Genomic DNA, 23783 nt, shown 5'->3' on the forward strand with positions numbered 1-23783 from the left:
AGACCAATAAGGTGACAATTATGTTGATGCCATACATTAGATGCAGGACCTCAAGTCCAGAAACCATAGGCCTAACTCTACCAGGCATGTCCTTCGAAGAAAATAAAAAAGTGAATTGTGTTTGAACAGTTCTTATTGAATGTTCTGAGGAAGGTCACTCTGATTTCTCTCCACAGATGCTGCCAGAACTGCTGAACATTTCTAGCAATTTCTGTTTTTGTTTCTGATTTACAGCATCCGCAGTTCTTTCGGTCTTTATCTGGTCATTACTTCTTTACTGTTTGTGGGATTGTGCTGTGTGCAACCTGGCTGCTATGTCTCCTTCTTCACAACAGTGAAAAGGTATAATACTATAAATGAAAGCCAATTCACTGTTTACTGTATTCCATAAGTGTTATTGGTTTCTTTTCAGATCTCCCCTGCTGCTGCAGTTGCCCCACAGGCTAGGAGCAAATACTTACAGAGTTTTACGCAGAGAGATGCTATAAGTGCGTTTCCACACTCTGTTTTTCTGCCGGTTCCGTACTCCATCTTCAAGATCCATCATCTGCTCCAGGACAGTCTGGTCGTCAGCATTGAGGGGAGCCACTGAGATATCACGTACAGCACGGAATTCACCACAGTTGTTCAGATGTTCATTCTCTAGTCGGAAAAAATTCCACACAAACCGCCTACAACAAAATGTAATTTAATGTTAGCAGGTAGCAGTATTTATGACAACCGAATATGCAAGGTATCGCAAAGTGATCAAATCTTTGGGCTGAGCTATACTTAGTCAGTTGGAATACCTCTAAATCTTTAAAATCTGCTCCTTAGCTTTATCCACAATGTGATAATTCAACACAGGGGAAATGCACAGTTGTGGTATACAACAATCCTCTTACACTCCCAAAATTATACTTTTCCAATCTTGTGTACAAGCACTCAGTGCAATCCTGAGTTTAAACAGGCACTAGATGTCTTTTAACACACTGTTTGCTTGCTGACAGTCATATCCTATTGTCAATGCACTTTTTGTTAAATATGAGTTTTGGCAGTGATGAATTGTTGGGAGACCAGCTAAGTAGTTACATATTTTTACAAGAAAAATATTTTAGTATAATGCTGAAAGATTAGCGCTCCCCATCCCATCCTGCCTGTGCCTCTAAGGTCTCCATTACTGATCACGGTATTCCTCTTTTCTTTGTCACACACTCTCACTGTCTTCACATACTCTTTCTACTCCAGGAAAAATTTCCTTCCCAACCCATCAAAAGCCAATGTTAATTCCCAACTCTCTAGAATTAAGAGTCAGTGTTTTAAAATAAGAGTCCCTCATTTCAGACTGAGAGAAGGAGACATGTTTTCATAAAAGATGGTGGAAACATGTAAATACCTTTAAGGTAATGGTAGATAGATACTTGATAAACAAAAGGGTGAAATGTTATCAGAGTAGGTGAGAATGGAGAGTAATCAGATCAGTCATGATCTCTGTGAATGGCAGAGCAGGTTTAAAGTGCCAAGTAGCCTACACTCTGGCTTCTAATTTGTATGCATATATCCTAAAACACTGCATCTTCAATAACATCATTGTTCTCATCAACAGATTTCAGATGCTTCCTCACCCACAAAACAGCCTAATTATAAAGCCACCCCATACAATCTATCCCAAATAGGTTAGCATGCAAATTTTGACAGACCCCATGAATCCAGTCTCATTTGACCTAGGATTATAGGAATAGGACCTAGTTTATCCCTGGAGGCTGTTCTGCCATTCAATGAGGTTTACAACATAAGTTCATATTTCTATCATTATATCCTTGGTTAACGAAAATCCATTAATCTCAGTTTTAAAATTAACAATCGATCAAACATCAGCTGGGCTCGTACAAAAGATTTTTTAAATTCCACTCTGCACGTACAGAACAGTTTCATAATTTCACTCTTGAAAAGCCTGGCTCAAATTGCTTGAGACTATGTTCCTAGTCCTGGATTCCCCAAGCAGTGGGAATAGCTTTTATCTATCTGGGAGACAATGGTGTAGTAGCAATGTCATTGGACTAGTATCCCTGAGACCCAGACTTATCAAGTCACACCAAGGCAGCTGGTGGAATGAAAATCTGGAATTGAAAATTAGTCTCAGTAATAAATGTGACCATGAAACTAATGTTCTTTCAGGAAGGGAAACTGCCATTCTTACCCACTCAGGCCGACACCTGACTCTACACCCATAGAAACTACCCTGTGAGATGACACAATTATAGTTAGGGCCAGGCAACAAATATTCACATTGTCAGTGATGCCCATGTCCCAGGCCCCTTAATATCATGATCAAATCACCCGTAGCCTTATTTCCAGGGATTTTGTCCTGTGATTTAACCCAGCTATCATTCTAGTCAATCTATGCTGTACGTCTTCTAAGGTAAATATATCTTTTGGCCAGTTGCTTGTGCACAGGAATATTCACAGTACTGAAGATGTGTTCTAACAGGGCTTTCGACAGCTGAAACACTACCTTTACCCCTTCGTATTCTCGCTCTCTAGATATTTCATTGCCTTTTTGATCAATTTCAGCATCTATTCATAATATTTTAATGATCCAAGTTTAATATTCCTCAAGTAATTTTGGAATTTCACTGATTCTAGCTTTTTACCATTTAAAAAGTACTCAATTCTTGCTTTAGATTCGCAGTGGATGACTTCATATTTACCCACACAAATCCATTTGCCACAGTTTTGCCCTTTCATTTAATCTATCAATATCTTTTTATAATTTAGTGCTTCCAACTACAATGTTAACAAAGACACCTACCTTTATGTCATCAGAACCTTGAATGTGTTTTCACCCCATCAATTAAATTAATCAGCAAATACAATGAATATTTCAGGTCACGAACACCAGTAGTCACGTTCTGCAAATTTCCTAGCCTGCCTATTGTTCCTACTCTTATCTCCTGATGGTCATCCTATTTCCAAACCTGGTTATTAATGTGTCTTCAGTTCCATGACCTTCAATGTTAGCTAACAGTCTCGAATGAGGAACTACATCAAGCACTCATAAAACATCCAGATCTTTCTTGTTCACTTCTTACGTCATCTCTTCATAAAATTAAATTTCCTCGAAAATCCACGTTGGCTCTCTCCAATAAGCTGAAAGCTCTTGTTATCTTCCTTAATTATGTAAGGCCAATTAGTTTATAATACTCTGATTTTTATCTCTTACCTTTCATAAACAGTTTGGTAACATGAAAAAGTTTCCAACCTCAATGAACGTTGCCAAATGGAGAAAACTTTGGAAGATTATAATGTCAGATCATCTACAATGTTCTCACTGATTTCCTTTAAAATCTGATGATGGAAATCATCTGGTCCTGAGGATTTATCATTGTCTAGTGGCATTAATTTCTACATTTAGGGCAGCACGGTGGCTCAGTGGTCAGCACTGTTGCCTCACAGCGTCAGGGACCCAGGTTCGATTCAAGCCTCGGGGGCTATCTGTGTGGAGTTCGCACACTCTCCCCATGTCTGCATGGGTACTCTGGCTTCCGCCCACAATCTAAAGATGTGCAGATTAGGTGAATTGTCATGCTAAATTGCCCATAGTGTTAGGTGCATTAGTCAGGGGTAAATATAGGGGAGGGGAATGGGTCTGGGTGGGTTACTCTTCGGAGGGTTGGTGTGGACTTGTTGGACGAAATGGTCTGTTTCCCCACTGTAGGTCATCTAATCTAATCATTTCTGTTATTTTGCATATGTTAATCATGGGGAGCACCTATCACTATTCCAACATTAATTTCCATGGAATGACCAGCTGGCATTTTCCTCCACAGTAGGTACACAAAGTATTCAGCAAGTACACCATACCCTTAATTTCATTGATGAGATTACCATCATATTTTTTCAACAGCTAACATTGTTCCTGACCCTTCTTTTCCATAGCATAACACAAAAATAATTGTGTGGCGATTCTGATATTGTTTGCAAGTACATTTTCTTATGCTGTTTTTGTAGGTCTTACTGTTGGTTCTGTTGAACAACCATGTGATTCCTAATTTATATGTTTGTATGTTCTGCTGCCTTTTTCAACTTAACCTAACACCGGGATCTGTGCTATTTTTGATTTTTTTGTATGCTTTAAATTTTAGTTTTACATTGTCTCTTACCTCATTAGTCACCCATGCTGTTGTTTTTGACAAGCAAGTCTCTTATCACGTAGGGTATAAATTGTTTCTTCATGGGATTATTGTATTTTAACATCATCAATCAACTTTTGTCATTTTAAACATGAACAGATTTTCCCAGTTTACAGTGAACAGACTCATTCCAGTGAAGCCTTAACTTAATCCGAAATCTTTAGTGTTGTCTTGTGTTTCTTCCTCTCATACATTACATTGAACCTGATTACATTATGATCACTATTAAATAGATCTTTATGCATAATTTGGCTATTAAATAAACGTGGCCCATTCGTCATTACTAAATCCAGTTCAGCCTGCACCCTTGTTGGCTCTTGGCTATGTTGCTGCAGAAAACAATCACAAACAAACTCAAGAAATTAACAGCCTCAGTCAGGATCTTTTACTTTGCTGCCACATCCCTGACTATTCTCAGATCATTTTTGAGGATCGGTCTTCCAAACTCAGTCCATCACAAGCTTGACCTCCCTACCCTTACTTTCTATCTTCATTGAGTCTCAAAGGCGTTTCATTTTTTAAAAATTCCATGTGTTGGAAGAGAAGTAAAAGCACTAGAAAGGTTTTGTAGTCTCACTAAATATCCTCTCCCTGGCACCTTTTTTTTTTTTACTGGTACAGTGCAAGTAGACTGGGGATCAGAATATTCTAAACGGCATTCAGCCAATGTTATTGCTACATGGCCATCACTCCCACAGGGTAAAAACAAGGACTGCAGATGCTGGAAACTCCTCGGATGCTGCCTGACCTGCTGTGCTTTTCCAGCACCACTCTAATCATCACTCCTACACTTAACTAAGCATCAACTTATTCAACACAAGGTTTTAAATGATATTACCGGAAGACCTCCAGTGGGGCCAGCACTGTAGAAATGATATCTCCCGCTGAAGCAAATGTACTCATTGAGGTAATGGAAATCTGCACAGTCCAAGCAAATCGCAAGATGACATCCTCTATAATGGCACAGTAGTAATAACTCTGAATAAAAACAGAAATATCAACTCTTCAATATATTTTCAGGATATAACGGGAAACAAGAACAAGTCTGAAGACACCATCGCCTGATCAAAGACATTTGTCAAGTTGACCCCAGTGAATGTGGTGGAGAACGACACTGCAAAGAATGGTTAAATTCTCAATGGCAGGGTAGGGAAAAATGAAAAACGGATCATCAAGAAGCTGTTGTGGATGGGTTCAGAGGGTGTACACTGGGTGGCATGGTGGTTAGCACTGCTGCCTCATAGTGCCAGAGACCCAGGTTCAATTCCCCCCTCAGGCAACTGTCTGTGTGGAGTTTGCACGTTCTCCCCGTGTCTGCGTGGTGCTCCAGTTTCTTCCCACAGTCCAAAGATGTGCAGGTTAGGTGAATTGACCATGCTAAATTGCCCATAGTGTTAGGTGAAGGGGTAAACGTAGGGGAATGAGTCTGGGTGGGTTGCTCTTCGGCGGGTCGGTGTGGACTTGCTGGGCCGAAGGGCCTGTTTCCACACTAAGTAATCTAAGTTGTGGGAGCATGTCAGTTGCAGAGGCGAGAAAAAAAACAGTATCAGGAAAGAAAGTAAAAAAAAAATCAGGAACTAGTCTTTCAACAAGAATCAAACGTTTCCAGGTATGCACATTGGCCAGCATTCAGGAAACAGTTGTCCTATTCGTAGGTGCAATGATTTAAAGTCAGAACAGCAGCCTTGGGATGGAACGTCTCATTTTTATGAGAACATAACTGCTTTAAACGTAGAAGTTTCCAAACTTCTTCTGCACTGTAATAATTCTGTGAGCTGGGATTCTTATTAATGGCATCATAGTTACATACTAAGGAGCCTGAAGAGTTATGTTCACAGAACAAATCCATGCTCCCATTTACTCCCAACCACATGGGAATGTTGACAAAAATAGCACAAATACAACTAAACAGCTTGATAAGTACCTCAGGGGGGCAGGAACAAAATACAATGTCAATAGGTGGTTTGGTATAAAGATGGTGGAAGCTCTTGAACCATGAACATCAGGATAGGCCAGAAGGGACAAGTGGCCTCTTTCTTTCTTGCAAAATTCGAAGTAATTTGCTCACCTTACAGATTCCAACAGATCCTAGCGTGGTGATTGGGGATGTATTCTCTAATAAAACAACTTCATTAACAGAGCTCTCTTCAAACCTCCAGGTACATGATAATCAACAAGAACAAGCAGTAGGAGCAGGATTGCCTGGACATGCAGGCCATTGGTTGGACACCAAAGTTACAAGTCAAATTCCACGCCAGGTATGTAATGAGAAGGCATGATGCTGAAAAGGAGATCAGGAGACCTCTGCCTGCAACTCTCGATTTTGGGTTGACGTGGTTGACATTTCTTACTGGAAGTGGTACAGTGATAGCATGTGGGTTCAACAGAATAAGAGTGATGTTACAGGTGGCATGTGGGATGGGAGGCTTTGGAAATCATCAGATTTCAAGTTAAAGCACAATAAACATGAGGGAAGGAGATACATATGGTAGCTGTGAAAAGTATATGTATTAATGTACAAGGTGCGCAATGTTTGTCTGAAGACAGTGCCCTAAATTTCAGATTTGTTCCCCACTTTTCCCTTCCTCGCTCATCTTATTATTGACTGGCAGAGTGTTATCACAGCTACAGCCACAGCCCTTTCTTGTGCACAGGCATACATCCCAGGAAGAATATACTATAAAAAATTTGGATTGCTGTAATTTACTGGGAAGATCTATGCATAGATTAGTCTGCTTAAAACATGTTCCGTGACATTGTTGGCCCCCATTTCATTGCCATTAATATCTTTTAGCCCAGTAAAGATAGAGGGCAGTATGTCAAGCTGCTCAAACACCTACTTTCTGAGGGTAAACTATCTCTTCACGCAGGAAAGTATTCTCTCCAGCATTTTTGTCAAAGAGACCCCAGTCCATCTTCAGATCCCAAGTGAGAGTATAACAGGAGCTGATCAACAAGCAGGCGATCCATAGGTAGAGAAAAACCAATGCGTCTTCGTGTTTCTGTTCTGAAAGACAATCAAAAGCAACACTATTATTTTCAGCCATATGGTAAGGCAGAGCTGTTCTAGAAAAGGTGCACAGGGTGGTTCTCCAGGTGCCTATATTATAACAACTATTTATCTTGTTCGTTAGTCACGACCTAGACTCAGGTGTGTAGGGTATAATTTCAAATCTGCGCATCCCACAAACCCATGGTTACGAACAGAGAGGAGGCTACTCACAGATGTAAAGAGGACATACAGAGGCTGGGAGAATGGGTGGTCACATGTTGCATGAAATTCAATGCAGGGAATACAAATTGATGCATTTTGCTAGAAAGAACATGGAGAGGTAATGTAAAGGGTACAATTCTAAAGTGGGGTGTAGGAACACAGGGTCCTGGAGTGTAATCATGGAAGGATGGGATAGTACGTTTGCCGATGACATGAAGGTTGGTGGAGTTGTAGATAGTGTGGAGGGCTGTTGTAGGTTGCAACAGGACATTGACAGGATGCAGAACTGGGCTGAGAAGTGGCAGAAGGAATTCAACCTGGAAAGTATTAGATTACTTACAGTGTGGAGACAGGCCCTTCAGCCCAACAAGTCCCACCGACCCGCCGAAGCGCAACCCATCCATACCCCTACATTTACCCCTTACCTAACACTACGGGCAATTTAGCATGGCCAATTCACCTGACCTGCACATCTTTGGACTGTGGGAGGAAACCGGAGCACCCGGAGGAAACCCATGCAGACACGGGGAGAATGTGCAAACTCCACACAGTCAGTCGCCTGAGACGGGAATTGAACCCAGGTCTCTGGCGCTGTGAGGCAGCAGTGCTAACCACTGTGCCACTGTGCCGCCCACAAAGTATGAAGTGATTCACTTTGGAATTTGAATGCAGATTACAGGGTTAAAGGCAGGATTCTTGGCAGTGTGGAGGAACTGATGGATGTTGGGTCCACATCCATAGATCCCTGAAAGTTGCCACTCAAGTTGATAGGGTTGTTAAGGCGGCATATGGTGTGTTTGCTTTCATTAGCAGGGGGATTGAGTTTAAGAGCCACGAGGTTATGCTGCAGCTCTGTAAAGCCCTAGTTAGACCACACTTGGAATTTCATATTCAGTTCTGGTCACCTCATTTTAGGAAGGATGTGGAAGCTTTAGAGAGGGTGCAGAGGAGATTTACTAGGATGCTGCCAGGACTGGAGGGCATGTCTTATGAAGAAAGGTTGAGGGAGCCAGGGCTTTTCTCATTGGAGTGAAGAAGGATGAGACTTGATAAAGGTGTACAAGATGATGACAGGCATAGATAGAGTGGATAGCCAGAGACTTTTTCCCATGGCAGAAATGTCTATCATGAGGGGGCATAATGCTAAGGTGATTGGAGGAAAGTTTAGGGAAGATATCAGAGGTAGGTTCTTTACACAGAGTGGTGGGTGAATGGAATGCACTGCTACAGTGGTGATAGTGTCAGATACATTCGGGACATTCAAGTGACTCTTCGATAGGCACATGGATGATAGTAAAATGGAGTGTCCCATCTTAGAGTAGGATAAAAGGTTGGCACAACATCGAGGGCCAAAAGTACTGTGCTGTACTGTTCCAAGCTCTATGTATGTTAATCATGGAAGTTTGCAAAGCCAGTTGACAAAACAATTATAAAACCATATAGATTTTTGGGTTTCATAAGTAGATGCATACAGTACGAAAAGAAAATAAGTTATGCGGACCTTTTATAAAGCATTGGTTTGGGCTTATTGGAACTCAATGGCAAATGAATGACATGAAAGGTTGGGTTTTCAACCCATGGATTAGACAAATAACTCAATGCCTATAGGTATTTTGTAGTAAGTTGATTTTTTAAGTGGAAAAAGGCCTCATAAATAATCCATCCACAAATGCAGCTGAAAGAAAGGTATAAAATAAGAGAGATTGGCAGAGCTAAATGCAGTATATGGACAGAAACTTCCAATAATAGATGCATATTAATACACTTGGGTAGTTTGACAAGTTAAGATGATCTGCGGCACCAAGGAAAAAAGAGAGAGAGAGAGAGAGAGAGAGACTGAGACAGTTTGTCAGTGTCAGTACAGACAATGAATTATAGATGCTGTTCCTGATCATGATGTTGCTTAACATATACTGGCATCACAAGAAATATAATGAGGCTGCTTGAAATCGTGTGTACAATGTAGGAACCTGACATGAAAATTCTCGTTGAGGTTACAACTGAGATTCAATTTTTTTTTTGTCAGAGGGTAATTGCTCTAACTGAAACCATGTCACGTATCTTAAAAAAAGTTACAAACCTCTGACACAGATTATCTGGTGCTTCTTTGAGATTTTGCTTCTTGCAAATGCATCAGTTACGGGCTTTGTGAGTGATGCATCTGTAGAGTCAGCAGCATCACGTGTCCTGTTAGTCTTCCCTAAAATCAATGCCAAACTACATCACATTTACAGATTGGATTTATTTGGTATGCATAGAGTCAATTTTGTGGAGACTATGCAATAAATGCAGTTTACATGTGCAGAAACAACTGTCTCAATGACAAAAATAAGTATAAAAAATTGTAAATAACTCAAAGTTTATTCTATCTGGATGCACCACAAAGTGGTTTGGCAACTGCCAAAGTGTTATGAAGGTGTAGGTGTGTACTGTACCTTTAAGAGAGAGAGGAAGCTAGCAAGGACTGACTGAAAGCACTGAGTGTGCTGAACAATTTAAAAATGCAACATTTAGTTGAAACAAATAGCTGGAGTGGTGTTGCCATGGAACAAAAACAAATCCAAACTTGGCCAATCAGTTTAAATAATACCCAGATACCAAAGTCCAATCGAATTTGAATTTTACTGTTTGGGATGACATCAAACCAATGAAATGATCCGATGTTTTGGGGTATAAAACCAGATATTTTGAACAGTTAGGGGGAGAACTGCCAAGAGCAGCCAAGCAAGCACAAAGACTGCCAGCAGAATAGCTCTCTGAAAGGTACCTGTCCAAAAGAAATTTGTGCAGCAGTACACTGAAACTGACCTAGAGAAATCTACAGAGAAAGTTCGACATCCAAAGATGATAACTGATTTTGAAACTGATTTGCCATAAATTTAAGAGGAAATTTATTGGACCAGTATTGCAGAGTGGGAGGTGAAAGATCAGTTTAAGAGAAAGGAGTTGTAAGTAGTTGTTTTAATGTTCTCTGTTGGACTTAAGAATAAAATTGTTAATTTTTACTTTATATAGTGAAATCTGGGATAGTTCTTTGCCTCTCGAAATTTAACAGATTACGGCATGAGGTGAACTTCTCTGTGTGTCGAGTTTAAATGAGCAGAGGGGTCTATCCCATATCGTAACACAAGACTGCAAGAAACACAGTCATGAACACAGCCCAGTTTATCATTCAAACCAGCCTTCCATCCATTCACTACATCTATACTTGCAACTGCCTTGGGAAAGCAACCAACATAATCAAAGACCCCTCTCACTCCAGTTATACTCTCTTCCACCCTATTCCATCGGGCAGAAGATATAAATGTTTGTGTATATATATATATGAATACATTCAAGAACAGCTTCTTACCCGCTGTTATCAGACTTCTGAATGGACGTCTCAAATTGTAAATTTATTGTAGATCTCACTCTCTGTGCACCTTCTCTGCAGCCATAACATTGTACTCTTTGCTGTGTTCTATTATCCTAACGCACTTTGTATGGTATGATATACTTGTGCTGCACGCAAAACAGAACTTTTCACTTTGCCTCAGTACATGTGACAATAATAAATCAAACTTAATTAAAATATTGATATTTTTGTATCAAAACTTTACAATGTTTTGTATTTTAAAAACTGCATTGTTTAAAGTTGATCTCAGCGTTCACTTCTATTACTAAAGAACAACTTGTACCACATGAAGGAATTTCAAAGCATCTTGTACCCAATGAAGTGTCTGCTGAAATGTAGTTACAATTGTAATGTAGGAGATACAGGAGATGGTGGTGGTGTAGTGGTAATGTCACTTGACTGGCAATCCTGAAGATCAGGTTAATGCTTTGAGGACAGAAAAAGGCATGCGAAGAGTAGCACTAGGCATGTGAATGTGAGGTGTCAAACTGGTGAAGCTACAACAGGGGACTACTTGTACACCAAACAATGTAAACAAATTATGATACACAGTTAAATAATCTCACCACCAACATATTAGATACAAGTTTTGTAGTCCTGACAAGAATCATTAATGGTAGTGAACAATTGAACAACTCACAGGAAGAGGAGGTCCAATCCTCAACAACGGAATAAACCAGCACATCAGTGAAAAACAGACATCTGAAGAACTTGTAACAATCTTCAGCCCGGATTGTCAAGTGAATGATCCATCCTCCACTACCTGTTCCTTGCACCACAGATGACAGTCAATGCCATTCACTCCAGTGATATCAAGAAATGCCACATCCACAAAATCCAGGACAAATTTTACCCAAGCAATTACAACCGCATCAGTCTACTATTGGTTATTAGCAAAATAATGGAGGTGACGTTGACAGACGTATTGAGAATCTACAGAGCTGCTCAGCAATAACATGCTCACTGGTGCTCAATGGAGGTTCTGCCAGGGTCACTGGCATCAAGAAACCCTAGCAAAACTGGAATCAGCAGAAAAGGTCTCTGCTGATTGGAATGATACATGGCACACAGAAAGATGGTTGCAATTGTTGGAGGTCAGTCATCTTAGTTCCAGGACATCTCAACAGGAGTTCCTCAGGGTAGTGTTCTATGTCAACCATCTTCCGCTGTTTCGTCAATGACCTTCTCTCCAAGAGTTTGGAAGTGAGGATACTTACTAGTAATGTGTAATATTCAGCACCATTCAAGACTACTTGGAAACTGGAGGCAGTCCACGTCCATGTACAGCAGAGTATGGACACTATATGGAAATTTGTAAGTAACATCCCCATCACACAAGTAATGCAATGGCTATCTCAAACAAGAGAATCTAATCACCTCCCCATGACATTCATTGACATTACCTTTGCTGAATCTCCCACTATCACAGTCGTTGACCATGAAACTGAACTGGACTAGCCATGCAAATATTTATGCTATAAAAGGTTAGAGAATGAAATTCCACAAAGCCTGTCCACAATCTAGGTGGCCTTAATTGTCCATAAGGTGTGAGATGAACAATCAAGAAGCTTGACACCATCCAGGACAAAGCAGCCCACTTGACTGGCAACCATTCCCCATATTAAACATTCATTCTCTGCACCATCATGCACAGTGGCAGCAGTATGTACACCTTATAGATGGGACTGTAAGATTCCTCTGACAACACCTTCCATAGCCAGCATGTCTACCACCTAAAAGGACAAGGACATGGTAACACTACAACCTGCAAGTTCCAATTCAAGTCACTCATCATCCTGACTTGGAATTTGTACACTATTCCTTTACTGTCACCAGCTCAAAATTCTGGAACTCTCCTAACACCACTTTTGTCTCTACACAGACTGCAGCAGTTCATGTGGCGGCTCACAACCACCTTCTCGAGGACAATTAGGAATTTGCAACAAACGCAGGCCGATGCCCATATTCAATGTTTCCTCTAAGCTGCATTGTTGCATGCACACACACAGCTACTCCAAGGTTCTGCACATGCCGATTGATGCTTACACACACATTGCAGCATGGACTTCAGATCTGGAAGTCACTTTGTGCAAGGACTTCAGAAGCCCATGCAGCCAGAAAATAAATTACAGGGAACCTTGCCCATATCCCATGAAATAACTTTGAAAAATGCAAAATGAATGCAACAAAGGTCACACAAACAGGGTAAAACAAATGACGAGTAAATCTGTTTTGCTGACAGTTACTCGAGGATAAATAAAGGAGATTTCCCCTCCTTTTCAAATAGTGTCAAGGGTCATTGCTATCCACTTAAAGGGGCAGACAGGGTCTCAGTTTAACATCTTATTTGAAAAATGTCACATTTTACAGTGAATCCATCTCTCAGTGCTGCACTGAGGTGTCAGCCTGGATTATGTGCTCCAGGCTCTGAAACAGTACCCAAAAGATGACCTATGTCTTGGCAACAAAAGCACTAACAGTGACGCATGCTCATCCTGAAGTTACATTCCCTTGTCCTTATACAGCGACTATTGGAAATAATATTTCACTTTATCTGCTCAAGCACTTCAAATTTTGAAAACAAGTTTTATGTCCTGCCCTATCTCATACTACTTGTGCAAGAAAAAAATCCTGGATACTTTAAGATAAGCTTCAACAGAAGCTGAATTCATAAGAGTGGAATTTGAAGCTGTGAATTAGAGAGTTTAGAACACAAGGAGTTTCAGCCAATTGAAAAGGATATCCAGGATGGTTATCACTCACCTAGCAGATCAGTCTGGCTGGAGAATTACTGGGCGAGAGTTATCATCTTTCAATATAGCTAAGTAGTGACAAACAGAAATGGAAATGGCATGGACTATTAGAGAGTTGGCAAGGAAGTCAGATGTAAACGCTCTCCTTATGCTCAGTGTGACTCGATTCATAAAGTTAATAGCTAGGAAATACCTCGGACTCTGCCCAGCAAATGCACTCATGTGGAAACCAGCTGACCACAGGCTCGAGCATAACTGATACACGCACCCTTTCTCTTTCCAAGATGCTGCCAGATCTAATTCCAAGCTTTCCTGTTTCACCATCAGATTTCCAGCACATGCAATATTTTGCATTTGGTCACAAATTTAGTGTGGTTTTGATAAAATTCAGTGAAATCGACAAGAGAAATGTGTTGAACTGGAGAATAGTTAGTGTGGCTTTCACTATTTCAATGGGCAATTATGGTGGATACTAGAGAAGTATTTAAGGGAAAATTACATAAATGGATCAAGGAAACAGGAGCAGAAGAACATGGATATAGAATGAGATGTAGTAATGAGGAGGAGGTTTATGTAGAGTATGAACAGTAGCATAACCTAGTTGAGCTGAATGGTCTCAAATTGGAACACTATAATTCTGTACTGCTAATGTCTCTGCTTATGTAACAAACTAAAGAATACTTGCAATGGTATTAAGGATGACCCATACTAATGTCCTGTGCTACATCATAACACTCACATTTGAAAAAACCATGCTCTCTTCTTGAAATAAGCCCTCAATTAAAAAAAAATGAGGTTTTCATTTATGCATTGAACAGGACTTAATAGAATTATAGAGTCATAGAGTCCTACAGCACAGAGACAGACCCTTTGGCCCAAACCGGTCCATGCTGACCAAAATGTCCATCCACACTAACCCCATTTCCCTGCACTTGGCCCATATCATTCCAATCCTTTCCTATCCATGTATTTGTCCAAATGCCTTTTAAATGTTGTTAATGTACCCAACTCAACCACTTCCACTTGCAGCTCCTTCCATATGCATAACAAACTCTGTAAAAAAAACTGCCCTCAGGTTCCCTTTTATTCTTTTTCCTATAACTTTAAACTAATGCCCTCCAGCCCTCGATTCCCCAACCCAGGGAAAAAGACTGAGCGCATTCACCCTATCTGTGCCTCTCATGATACACCTCTATAAGGTTCCCCCTCAGTCTCCTACGCTCTGAAGAAAAAAGTCCTAGCTTGTCCCAGGCAACATCCTTGTAAATTTCTTCTGCACTCTTTCCAGTTTAATAACATACCTAAAAATGAAGTGTCAACCTGGTAGAGCTACCAAACAGGACTACTGGTATGCCAAACAAAATAAGTAGCAAGTGATAGACAGAGCTAAGTGATACCACAACTGGTGGATCAGATATAAGCTCTGCAATCCTGCCAAATCCAGTTGTGAATGGTGGTAGATGAACAAACCAGAGCAGGAAGCTCCGTAAATACCCTCATTCTCAATGATGGAACAGTCCAACAAATCAGTGTAAAAGATAGGACTGAAACATTTGCAGCAATCTTCAACCAGAAGTACCAAGTGGATGATCCACCTCAGCCTCCTCCAGTGGTCCCTAGCATCACAGATATCAGTCTTCAGCTAATTTGATTTGCTCCACCTCATATCAAGAAACGATTGGAGGAACTGGATACTGCAAAGGATATGGGCCCTGACAACAACCTGACAATAATACCAAAGACTTGTGCTCCAGAATTTGCGATTCCTGTCTAGCCAAACTGTTCCAGCACAGTTATAACACTGGTATCTGCCCGACCATGCGGCAAATTGCCCAGGTATGTCCTATACGTAAGAGCAGGACAAATCCAATCTAGACAATCACTGCTCCATCAGGTTACCCTCGATCACCAGGAAAGTTATGGAAGCTGTCACCAACAGTGAAATCAAACTGCATCTGCTCAGTGACATTCAGTTTGGGTTCAGCTAGTGCCATTCAGCTCCTGACCTCATTACACCCTTGGTGCAAACATAGGCAAAAGAGCTGAATTTCAGAGGTAAGGTGAGAGTGACAGCCCTTGACATCAGTGTCGCATTCAACTGTGTGGGGCATCAAGGAGCCCTGCAGTGTCCCTGGGCCCAATTGTCTTCAGCTAGTTCATTAATGATCTTCCCTCCATCATGAAGTCAGAAGTGGGGATGTTTGCCAATGATTACACAATGTTCAACTCTATTAGCATATCCTCAGATACTGAAGCAATCCATATTCAAATGCAGCAAGATCTGGACAAGACTTGGTCTGTGCTTTTCCAGCACCACACTCTTGACTCTGATCTCCAGCAGCTGCAGTCCTCACTTTCTCCTGACGAACAGCAATGACCATCTCCCACAAGAGGGAAGCTAACTACTGCCGCTTGAAATTCAATGGTGTTACCATTGCTGAATGCCCCTATTATCAAAATTCTTGGAGTTACCATTGACCAGAAACTCAACTGGACTCACCACATAAACACAGTGACTACAAGAGCAGGTCAGAGGCTAGGGAGATTGTGGTGAATTAGTCACCTCCTGACTCCCCAAAACCTGTCCATCATCTACAAAGCACAAGTCAGAAGTGCAAAAGGAATACTTCCCGCTTGTCTGGAAAAGTGAAGCTCCAACGATCTTCATGAAGCTTGACATCATCCAGGACAAAGCAAACTGCTTGACTGGCACCACAAACATCCAGTGCCTTCACCACCTATGCTCAGTAGCAGTAATGCGTATCATCTACAAGATGCATTGCAGAAATTCACCGAACATTCTCAGGCAACACCTTCCAAACTAATAATCACTTCCATCGAGAAGGACAAGGACAGCAGCTACATGGGAACACCACAATCCGCAAGTTCCCCTCCAAAGCACACACCATCCTGACTTGGACATCTCTTGCTGTTCCACCAGTTTTGTCACTGGGCCAAAATTGTGGAAATCCCACCCTCAGGGTATTGTGGGTCAACTTACAACATGTAGAACCATAAGACATACGAACAGAAATTAGGCCATTCAGCCCATTGAGTCTACTCTGCCATTCAATCATGGCTGATAAGTTTCTTAAACCCATTCTCCCACTTTTTCCCCACAACCCTTGATCCTTATGAACCTATCTCAGTCGTAAATATACTCAATGACCTGGCCTCCACAGCTTTCTGTGGCGATGAATTCCATAGATTCACCATACTCTGGTTGAAGAAGTTTCTCCTTATATCCATTCTAAAAGGTCTTCCTTTTACTCTGAGGCTATGGCCTCTTTCCTACTAATGGAAACATCTTCCTAACATCTACTCTGTCCAGGCCATTCAGTATTCTGTATGTTTCAATTAGATCCCCCTCTCATACTTGTAAACTCCATCTCGTATAAACCCAGAATCCTCAAATGTTCCTCATATCTTAAGTTTTCCATTCTTGGGTTCATTCTCATGAACCTCCTCTGAACACGCCACAGGACCAAGATATCCTTTCTGAGATATGGGGCCCAAAACTGCACACAATACTCCAAATGTGGTCTGACCAGAGCTTTATAGAGCTTCAGAGTAATCCCTGCTTTTGTATTCAAATCCTCTCAAAATAAAGGCCAACACTGCATTTGCCGACCTAACTACTGACTCAACCTGCAAGTTTACTTGGAGAGAATCCTGGACTAGAACTCCCAAGTCTCTTTGCACCTCAGACTCTGAATTTTCTCCCGACTTAGAAAATAATCCATGCCTCTATTCTTCCTCCCAAAGTGCATGATCTCACACTCTCCCACGTTGTACTCCATCTGTTACTTTTTTGCCCACGCTCCTAACCTGTCCAAATCCTTCTGCAGGCTCCCCGCCTCTTCAATGCTACCTGTCCCTCTACCTATCTTTGTATCATCTACAAACTTCACCAGAATGCCCTCAGTTTCTTCATCTCGATAGTTAATGTACAAAGTGAAAAGATGTCGTTCCAATATTGAGCCTTGCGGAATACCACTTGTTCCACTCTATCATCCTGAGAAGGACCCTTTTATCTTCGGTCTCTGCTTTCTGCCAGATAGTCAAGCATCTATCTACGTTTGTATCATGCTTTGAGACCATGCCCCCTATCTTACTCTATAGCCTCTTGTGCGGCACCTTCTTGAAGTCTGGGTAGATAACATCCATTGGCTCTCCTTGGTCTAACCTGCTTGCTACTTCCTCAAAAAAAGTCTAGCAGATTTATCAGGCATGACCTCCTCTTGTTGAAACAGAGTAAAAATTGCCCTATTTTACCGTACACTTTCAAATATTCAGAAATCTCATCCTTCACAATGGATTCCAGGATCTTGCCTACAACTAAGGTAAGGCTAATGCGTCTGTAATTTACATATTTTGCCTTACTCCCTTTTTAAACGGGGTGTCACATTAGCGATTTTCTGGTCCTCTGGGACCTTCCCTGATTCTAGCGATTCCTGAAAGATCACTAACGTCTCTGGTATCTCTTCAATTATCTTCTTCAGAACTTTGGCTGTAGTCTATCTGGTCCAGGTGATTTATCCACCTTCAGGCCATTCAGTTTTTCTAATACTTTCTCCTTCTCCACACTCAGCTCCGCCCCCTCACACTCTTGAATTTTTGGGATATTACTTGTGCCTTCCACCATGAAGATTGATGCAAAGTAATTATTCAGTTCCTCAGCCATTTCTTTGTTCCACACTACTGTCTCTCCAGCATCATTTTCCAGCAGTCCAATGTCCACTTCTGCCTCTCTTTTGCCCTTTACATATCTAAAGAAACTCTTACAGTCTTCCTTTATTTTACTGGTGAGCTTATCTTACCTTCTCCCTCCTTATTTCTTTTTTGTTGCCTTCTGTTGGTCTTTGTAAGCTTCCCATTCCTCTGGTTTCCCATTGCCCTTTGCCACATTATATGCTTTCTCTTTTGCATTTATGCTATTTCTGACTTCCCTGGTCAGCCACGGTTGTCTCATCCTCTCTGTAACATGCTCCTTTGTCCTCGGGATGAAACTCTGCTGTGTCTCTTGAATTACTCCCAGAAACTTCTGCCTTTGCTGTTCCTCTGTCTTTCCTCCTAGGCTCCTCTCTCATGCCTCTGTAATTTCCTTTGTTCAGCTGTAATACCATTACCTCCGATTCTATCTTCTCCCTCTCAAATTATACAATGAATTCAATCATATTATGATCACTGCGTCCTAAGGATTCCTCCACTGTAAGCTCCCTTATCAAGTCCGCCTCATTGCACAACACTAAGTCCAGTACTGCCTGTCAGCTAGTGGGCCCCATCACAAGGTGCTCCAAAAAACCATTGCATAGACATTTCACAAATTCCTATTTTTGCAAATCACTACCAACCTGATTTTTCCCAGTTCACCTGCATATTAAAATCCCTCTTGGATCACTGTAACTTTGTCTTTCCTACACATCTTTTCGATCTCCTGTTGTATCTTGCGCCCCAGCTTCTGACTACTATTTGGAGGCCTGTACATAACCCCAACTATAGATTTTTTTTAATCCTCTGCAGTTCCTCAATTCTGCCCACACAGATTCTACACTGTCTGACCCTACATCATTTCTTACTATTAATTTAAACTTTTTCTTACCAATAAGACAACCCCACCCCTGCTGCCTATCTTTTCGATAGGATGTATATCCTTGAATATTCAGCTCCCAATCCTGATCCCCTTGCAGCCTTGTCTCCATGATACCCACCACATCATACCTGCCAATTATGATCTGCACCACAAACCCATTTACTTCATTCCTTATACTGCATGCATTCAGATATAACACCTTCAATCCTGTATTAACTGCCCCTCTTCTCATTGTTATTAGTTTGCCCAGTGAGCTTGAAGTTTGATTGCTAACCCTTTCCATACACTCTACGCCCATTTGCGTATGTGCTGGAGATTTTAATAACCTCTCCTGAGTTCTACACTCTTACCTCCTCCTTTAATTCGGGTTTTCTAATTTCCCCTATAACTGAGGCCCGCCCCCCCCCCCCCCCCCTCCCCAGCCAATTTAGTTGAAAGCCCTGTCTACAGCCCTAGTTATGCGATTTGCTAGGACCATCTGAACAGGTCCCTGACACCGCTACTGCGGAAGAAATGTCCCATGAATTGAAACCAACTTCTCCCACACCAATCTTTGAACCATGCATTTATCTACTTATTCTTATACACCCTATACCAATTAGCTTGTGGCTCAGGTAGTAATTCAGAAATCATCATGTTTTTGGTTCTGCTTTCTAATTTAACACCTAGCTGTTCATAGTGCCTTAGCAGAACCTCTGCCCTAATTTTATCTTTGTCTTTTACCGACATGGACCATGACCACTATAGTCTGAAGCAGTTCAAGACGACATTTCGCCACCGCTTTCTCAGGGACAACTAGGGATGGGCAATAAATGTTGGCCAACCAACCTCGCCCACATTCTACAAATGAATTAAAAAAAACAACTCTCTATTACCAATTGTTTTGTGACTGTCCAAGGTAGACTCTGCCTAAAGTGCCTTCAATTTTACACTGACACAATTGACTTTGACATGGTCAAGAAAGCCACCCTGTCAAATCAAACATGAAGAGAAGAAAACACAGGGTGTTCAACGAGCATGCCCACATCACCCAAGGGCAATTAGAATTGGTAATAAATACCAGCCTTGCCAGTGATATGAAAATGTAAAAACAAAACTACTTTCAGGAACACCTTGAGAATGTCCAGCAGAGGGCAGCTTCACACAATGGTTCAGCCAAAGATGCTATGTATTGACATATTTGAAAGATGAAACCATGTTCTTGAAAATAACAAACAAATTGAGGGACTAAAAATGTGCTTTAAAATAAAGAACTATGAGGGTAACACCTACATTTAGAAACAAATGCAAAATAAGCCACATTTTGACAAATTACTTTGATTTTCTGATAGAAAGTCAGGCAGGGTTACCTTTAATTTTCAGAGCACTGAAGACAGTGACTGAGTTTCATTTCCTTTCAGCTTCTCAGTAAAGTTTTGAGAATGTAGTTCAGTGAAATGTCATGTTTTATTGAAATCATTTAATCCAGTAAAATAGGTCATGGGATGGGAAACATATTGAGCTAGAAATACATGTACTTAATACCCTGAAAGAAATAGTTAGAAAATGCCAACAGGTCAATTACTGGGAAAAAGTCTTCAGGATTGGGTGACATGGTGGCTCAGTGGTTAGCATTGCTGCCTCACAGTGCGAAAGAGACGGGTTCAATTCCACCTTCAGTCAATTATCTGTGTGGAGCCTGCATGTTCTCCCCGTGTCTGTGTGGGTTTCCTTCGGGTGTTCTGGTTTCCTCCCATAGTCTGAAAATGTGCAGGTTAGGTGGATCAGCCATGCTAAACTGCCCCATGGTATCCAGGAATGTGCAGGGTAGGTGGATTAGCCCTGGAAAATGCAGCATTACAGGGATAGGGGGTGGGTCTGGGTGGGATGCTCTTTAGTGGGCTGGTGGTGGACTCGATCGGCCAAATGCCCTACTTCCACACTGTATGGAGTCTATAATTCTATGACTGGGGTAGGTACAATCTGAACATCATGATGGAGAACTACATGATTCAAAACTGAACAGAGGGTCTGGCCCCATGTGGACTAAATAGGTAATAAATGTCTTCAATAGTGTTACTAGTTTAAATAGATAGTAGTTATTCAGTTATCCTGCTTACAACGGTCACAAATGTACAATTTTGGAGTTTTTTTGAGTAAATGCCAGCCAGCTGAACTCACTGGGAGGCCATGACTTTGCTGCACCTGATTTCTGTTTGTTATTGTTAATGGTGGACAATGAATCTCTGACGTTTCTTTGGCAGCACAAACGCAGGATAACCTGCATTGTACTCTTCAAAACTAGAGTTTCAACTGAGTAAAGATGAACCCAACTAAGGTGCAAAGCCGATCATTAACCTGAGATCACCCTGCACTGCACTGGGCAGAAGACTAACTTATACTCAGGCCACCCGCTAATGCAGTCCCCTCTGCTTTGTTCCTGCAAACCTGTTTTACCCTTTGTATGGAATGACCAGGACTGACCCTTCTAATGAGTGACAATTTGCTGCTATCCATGGTGTGAAAGTAGAATGGGGCATAATGAATGCTTCACATATTAGCATAATCACGCTGTATATCAAGAAGAAACAAAAACAAATTACTTCTGCCTTCCTGAATGATCTAGCAACCAAATATTAAAAATAAAATTGAATTATAACTCAATGACTGCCCTGATTGTTATCTCGAACAAAGAATCACTGTTCGACTCTTATTTGCCACATTAATGTGGTTTCATTCTTGTCAAACTGGATGGTCGGATGCTGCCTGAACTGCTGTGCTCTTCCAGCACCACTAATCCAGAATCTGGTTTCCAGCATCTGCAGTCATTGCTTTTACCTACGATCTAATGATCAGTCAACTGTCTGCTATAAATATTTAATGTTGTCTTTCATGGTACTGGCACAACCGTGATAAGCAGCTTTTTAAGCTTCTTTATTGGAAGGCTGATTAAAAAAAAATCAGGCTGTCGATTTGTAAGCTGTGACTGCAGCTATTCCCCATTTTCCTATTGTCTCCAGTCAAGTGTAGGTAGCTCAGCGTGTTTGTATTACAGTCTCCATTGCTTTTAGTAAAATCCAAAGAGAAAGTATGAGAATACGAACAGATTTTTAAAAAACCCATCAGTGTTCATGTGCACTTCACTTATATAACATCACAGTGATGAATGTGGAAGGTGTTATTTCTGCCACAGATAAATAGAACACTTAAAACGCTATGATTGGCAATTTGCAAAATCTGACAGTGTGAATGGCACTAGAGCAACTGCCCAGTTTAAACAACAGTTTGCATTTATGTGTTAGTTTTAACGTAGTGAAGCATTCCAGATGCTTTGAATACTACATTGACAAGCATTTAATATATAGCTGACCAAAAAGCCTGGTAAAGACCTAGATCTTAACAGACCACTTTAAGGAGAAAAGCCAGAAACAGGTGGAGACATTCACGAAGAAATTCTGGAGCGTGTACTAAATTGTCATACAATTTGAGATTGGGCACCAAATCAAATGTTGAATAGATGTATATGCCTCTCTCTGGTGGAACATCAGATAATGTGCTACACAGAGAACAGATTGATAAGAAAAAAGACATTGTCAACTCCTACCAGCTTTTGATAATTATTTCATTTCAAGAACAAACAGGATGCTGATGAGATCACACTTCACCAACAGATACCAACTCCCAGGAGCGCCTGTAAATAGCCTTACTAATGACCTGCATTCACCATCTGAATCATGCAACTGTGGAAACTTAGAAGAGTTCATTCCTGTTGGAATTGTGATATATTCGAAAAATCAGTTACTGAACTTTTTCAATTAAAGGAGGATCTAACCCTAGAATAAGCAATCCAAATAGCAGCAGATAGAGAGTCTGGAAATTTGCTCAAGAAGCATCATAAAATAAAAATTCCATTTAGTGGAGAGCATTCCACCGACAGCATGACTATTTAAAACACAGTCGAGCATTTAAGCAGAAGAGACAGACATGACAACATTGATGCAAAATCCTAAATATTCTAATGTTATTGTGTCTTATCACACCAGTGACAACGAAACCAACCAGCATTCCACCAACAATGTATTAATTGCTGAAAAAAAAGTAAATTCTCAAAGTTGTGCTCCAATTGAAAGAACTCACCAAGCATCAAAGCCAAATGTTTCTAATCCAACCTGTATATTCATGCCTTGGAACTGAATCTTGAAGAACCAGTTCAATGCAACAAGTTACTTTTTATAGGAAACAATTATCCCTCATTTTTTTTCTTGGAGAATTAACACATCCACCTGATCCAGATGCTAATGACTGAGAAGAATAAACAACCCAACTTCCCGATATATATAACATCTAAGCAAGCACTGCTGCTCTAAATGAAGCCAGCAGAGAAAAATGAAAGACACCAACTTAATCTCAACTGCTCCTATACCTTTTCTGACTCACTTACCAGCACAGATTACACAGTCAAAGACTTGGGGGAGGTGTGAGAGTTACACAGAAAATATGTACAGCAAATGCTGTGAAACGTAATCTAGGTAATCTTTTAGAGAATGAATATAAATTTTAATGCTTAAAAAGCTTGGCGAGTGATATTGTTTAAGGGCTTTATGACCCTAGAATTGAAAGGAGGCCTAAGCCAAAGGGCAGGCTTTTTCACAGCTGAGACTCATGAATGTGGACACAA

The 23783-nt window shown here is 40.9% G+C and overlaps 1 protein-coding gene across 1 annotated transcript in view; it reads right to left on the reverse strand.

The window, feature by feature from the left end:
* The window catches only part of LOC122554626 (xenotropic and polytropic retrovirus receptor 1 homolog), a 301561-nt gene that overhangs the window by 4276 nt on the left and 273502 nt on the right, over positions 1 to 23783 (reverse strand). Inside the window, exons 12-14 of the mRNA XM_043699948.1 lie at positions 7013 to 7179; positions 5011 to 5150; positions 462 to 671 (exon numbers count right to left, since the gene is read on the reverse strand). Coding sequence (XP_043555883.1) covers positions 462 to 671; positions 5011 to 5150; positions 7013 to 7179 — 517 coding nt within the window. The remainder of the gene's footprint in view (positions 1 to 461; positions 672 to 5010; positions 5151 to 7012; positions 7180 to 23783) is intronic.

The sequence above is a fragment of the Chiloscyllium plagiosum genome, chromosome 11 (genome assembly GCF_004010195.1).
Source record: "Chiloscyllium plagiosum isolate BGI_BamShark_2017 chromosome 11, ASM401019v2, whole genome shotgun sequence".
NCBI lineage: Eukaryota > Metazoa > Chordata > Chondrichthyes > Orectolobiformes > Hemiscylliidae > Chiloscyllium > Chiloscyllium plagiosum.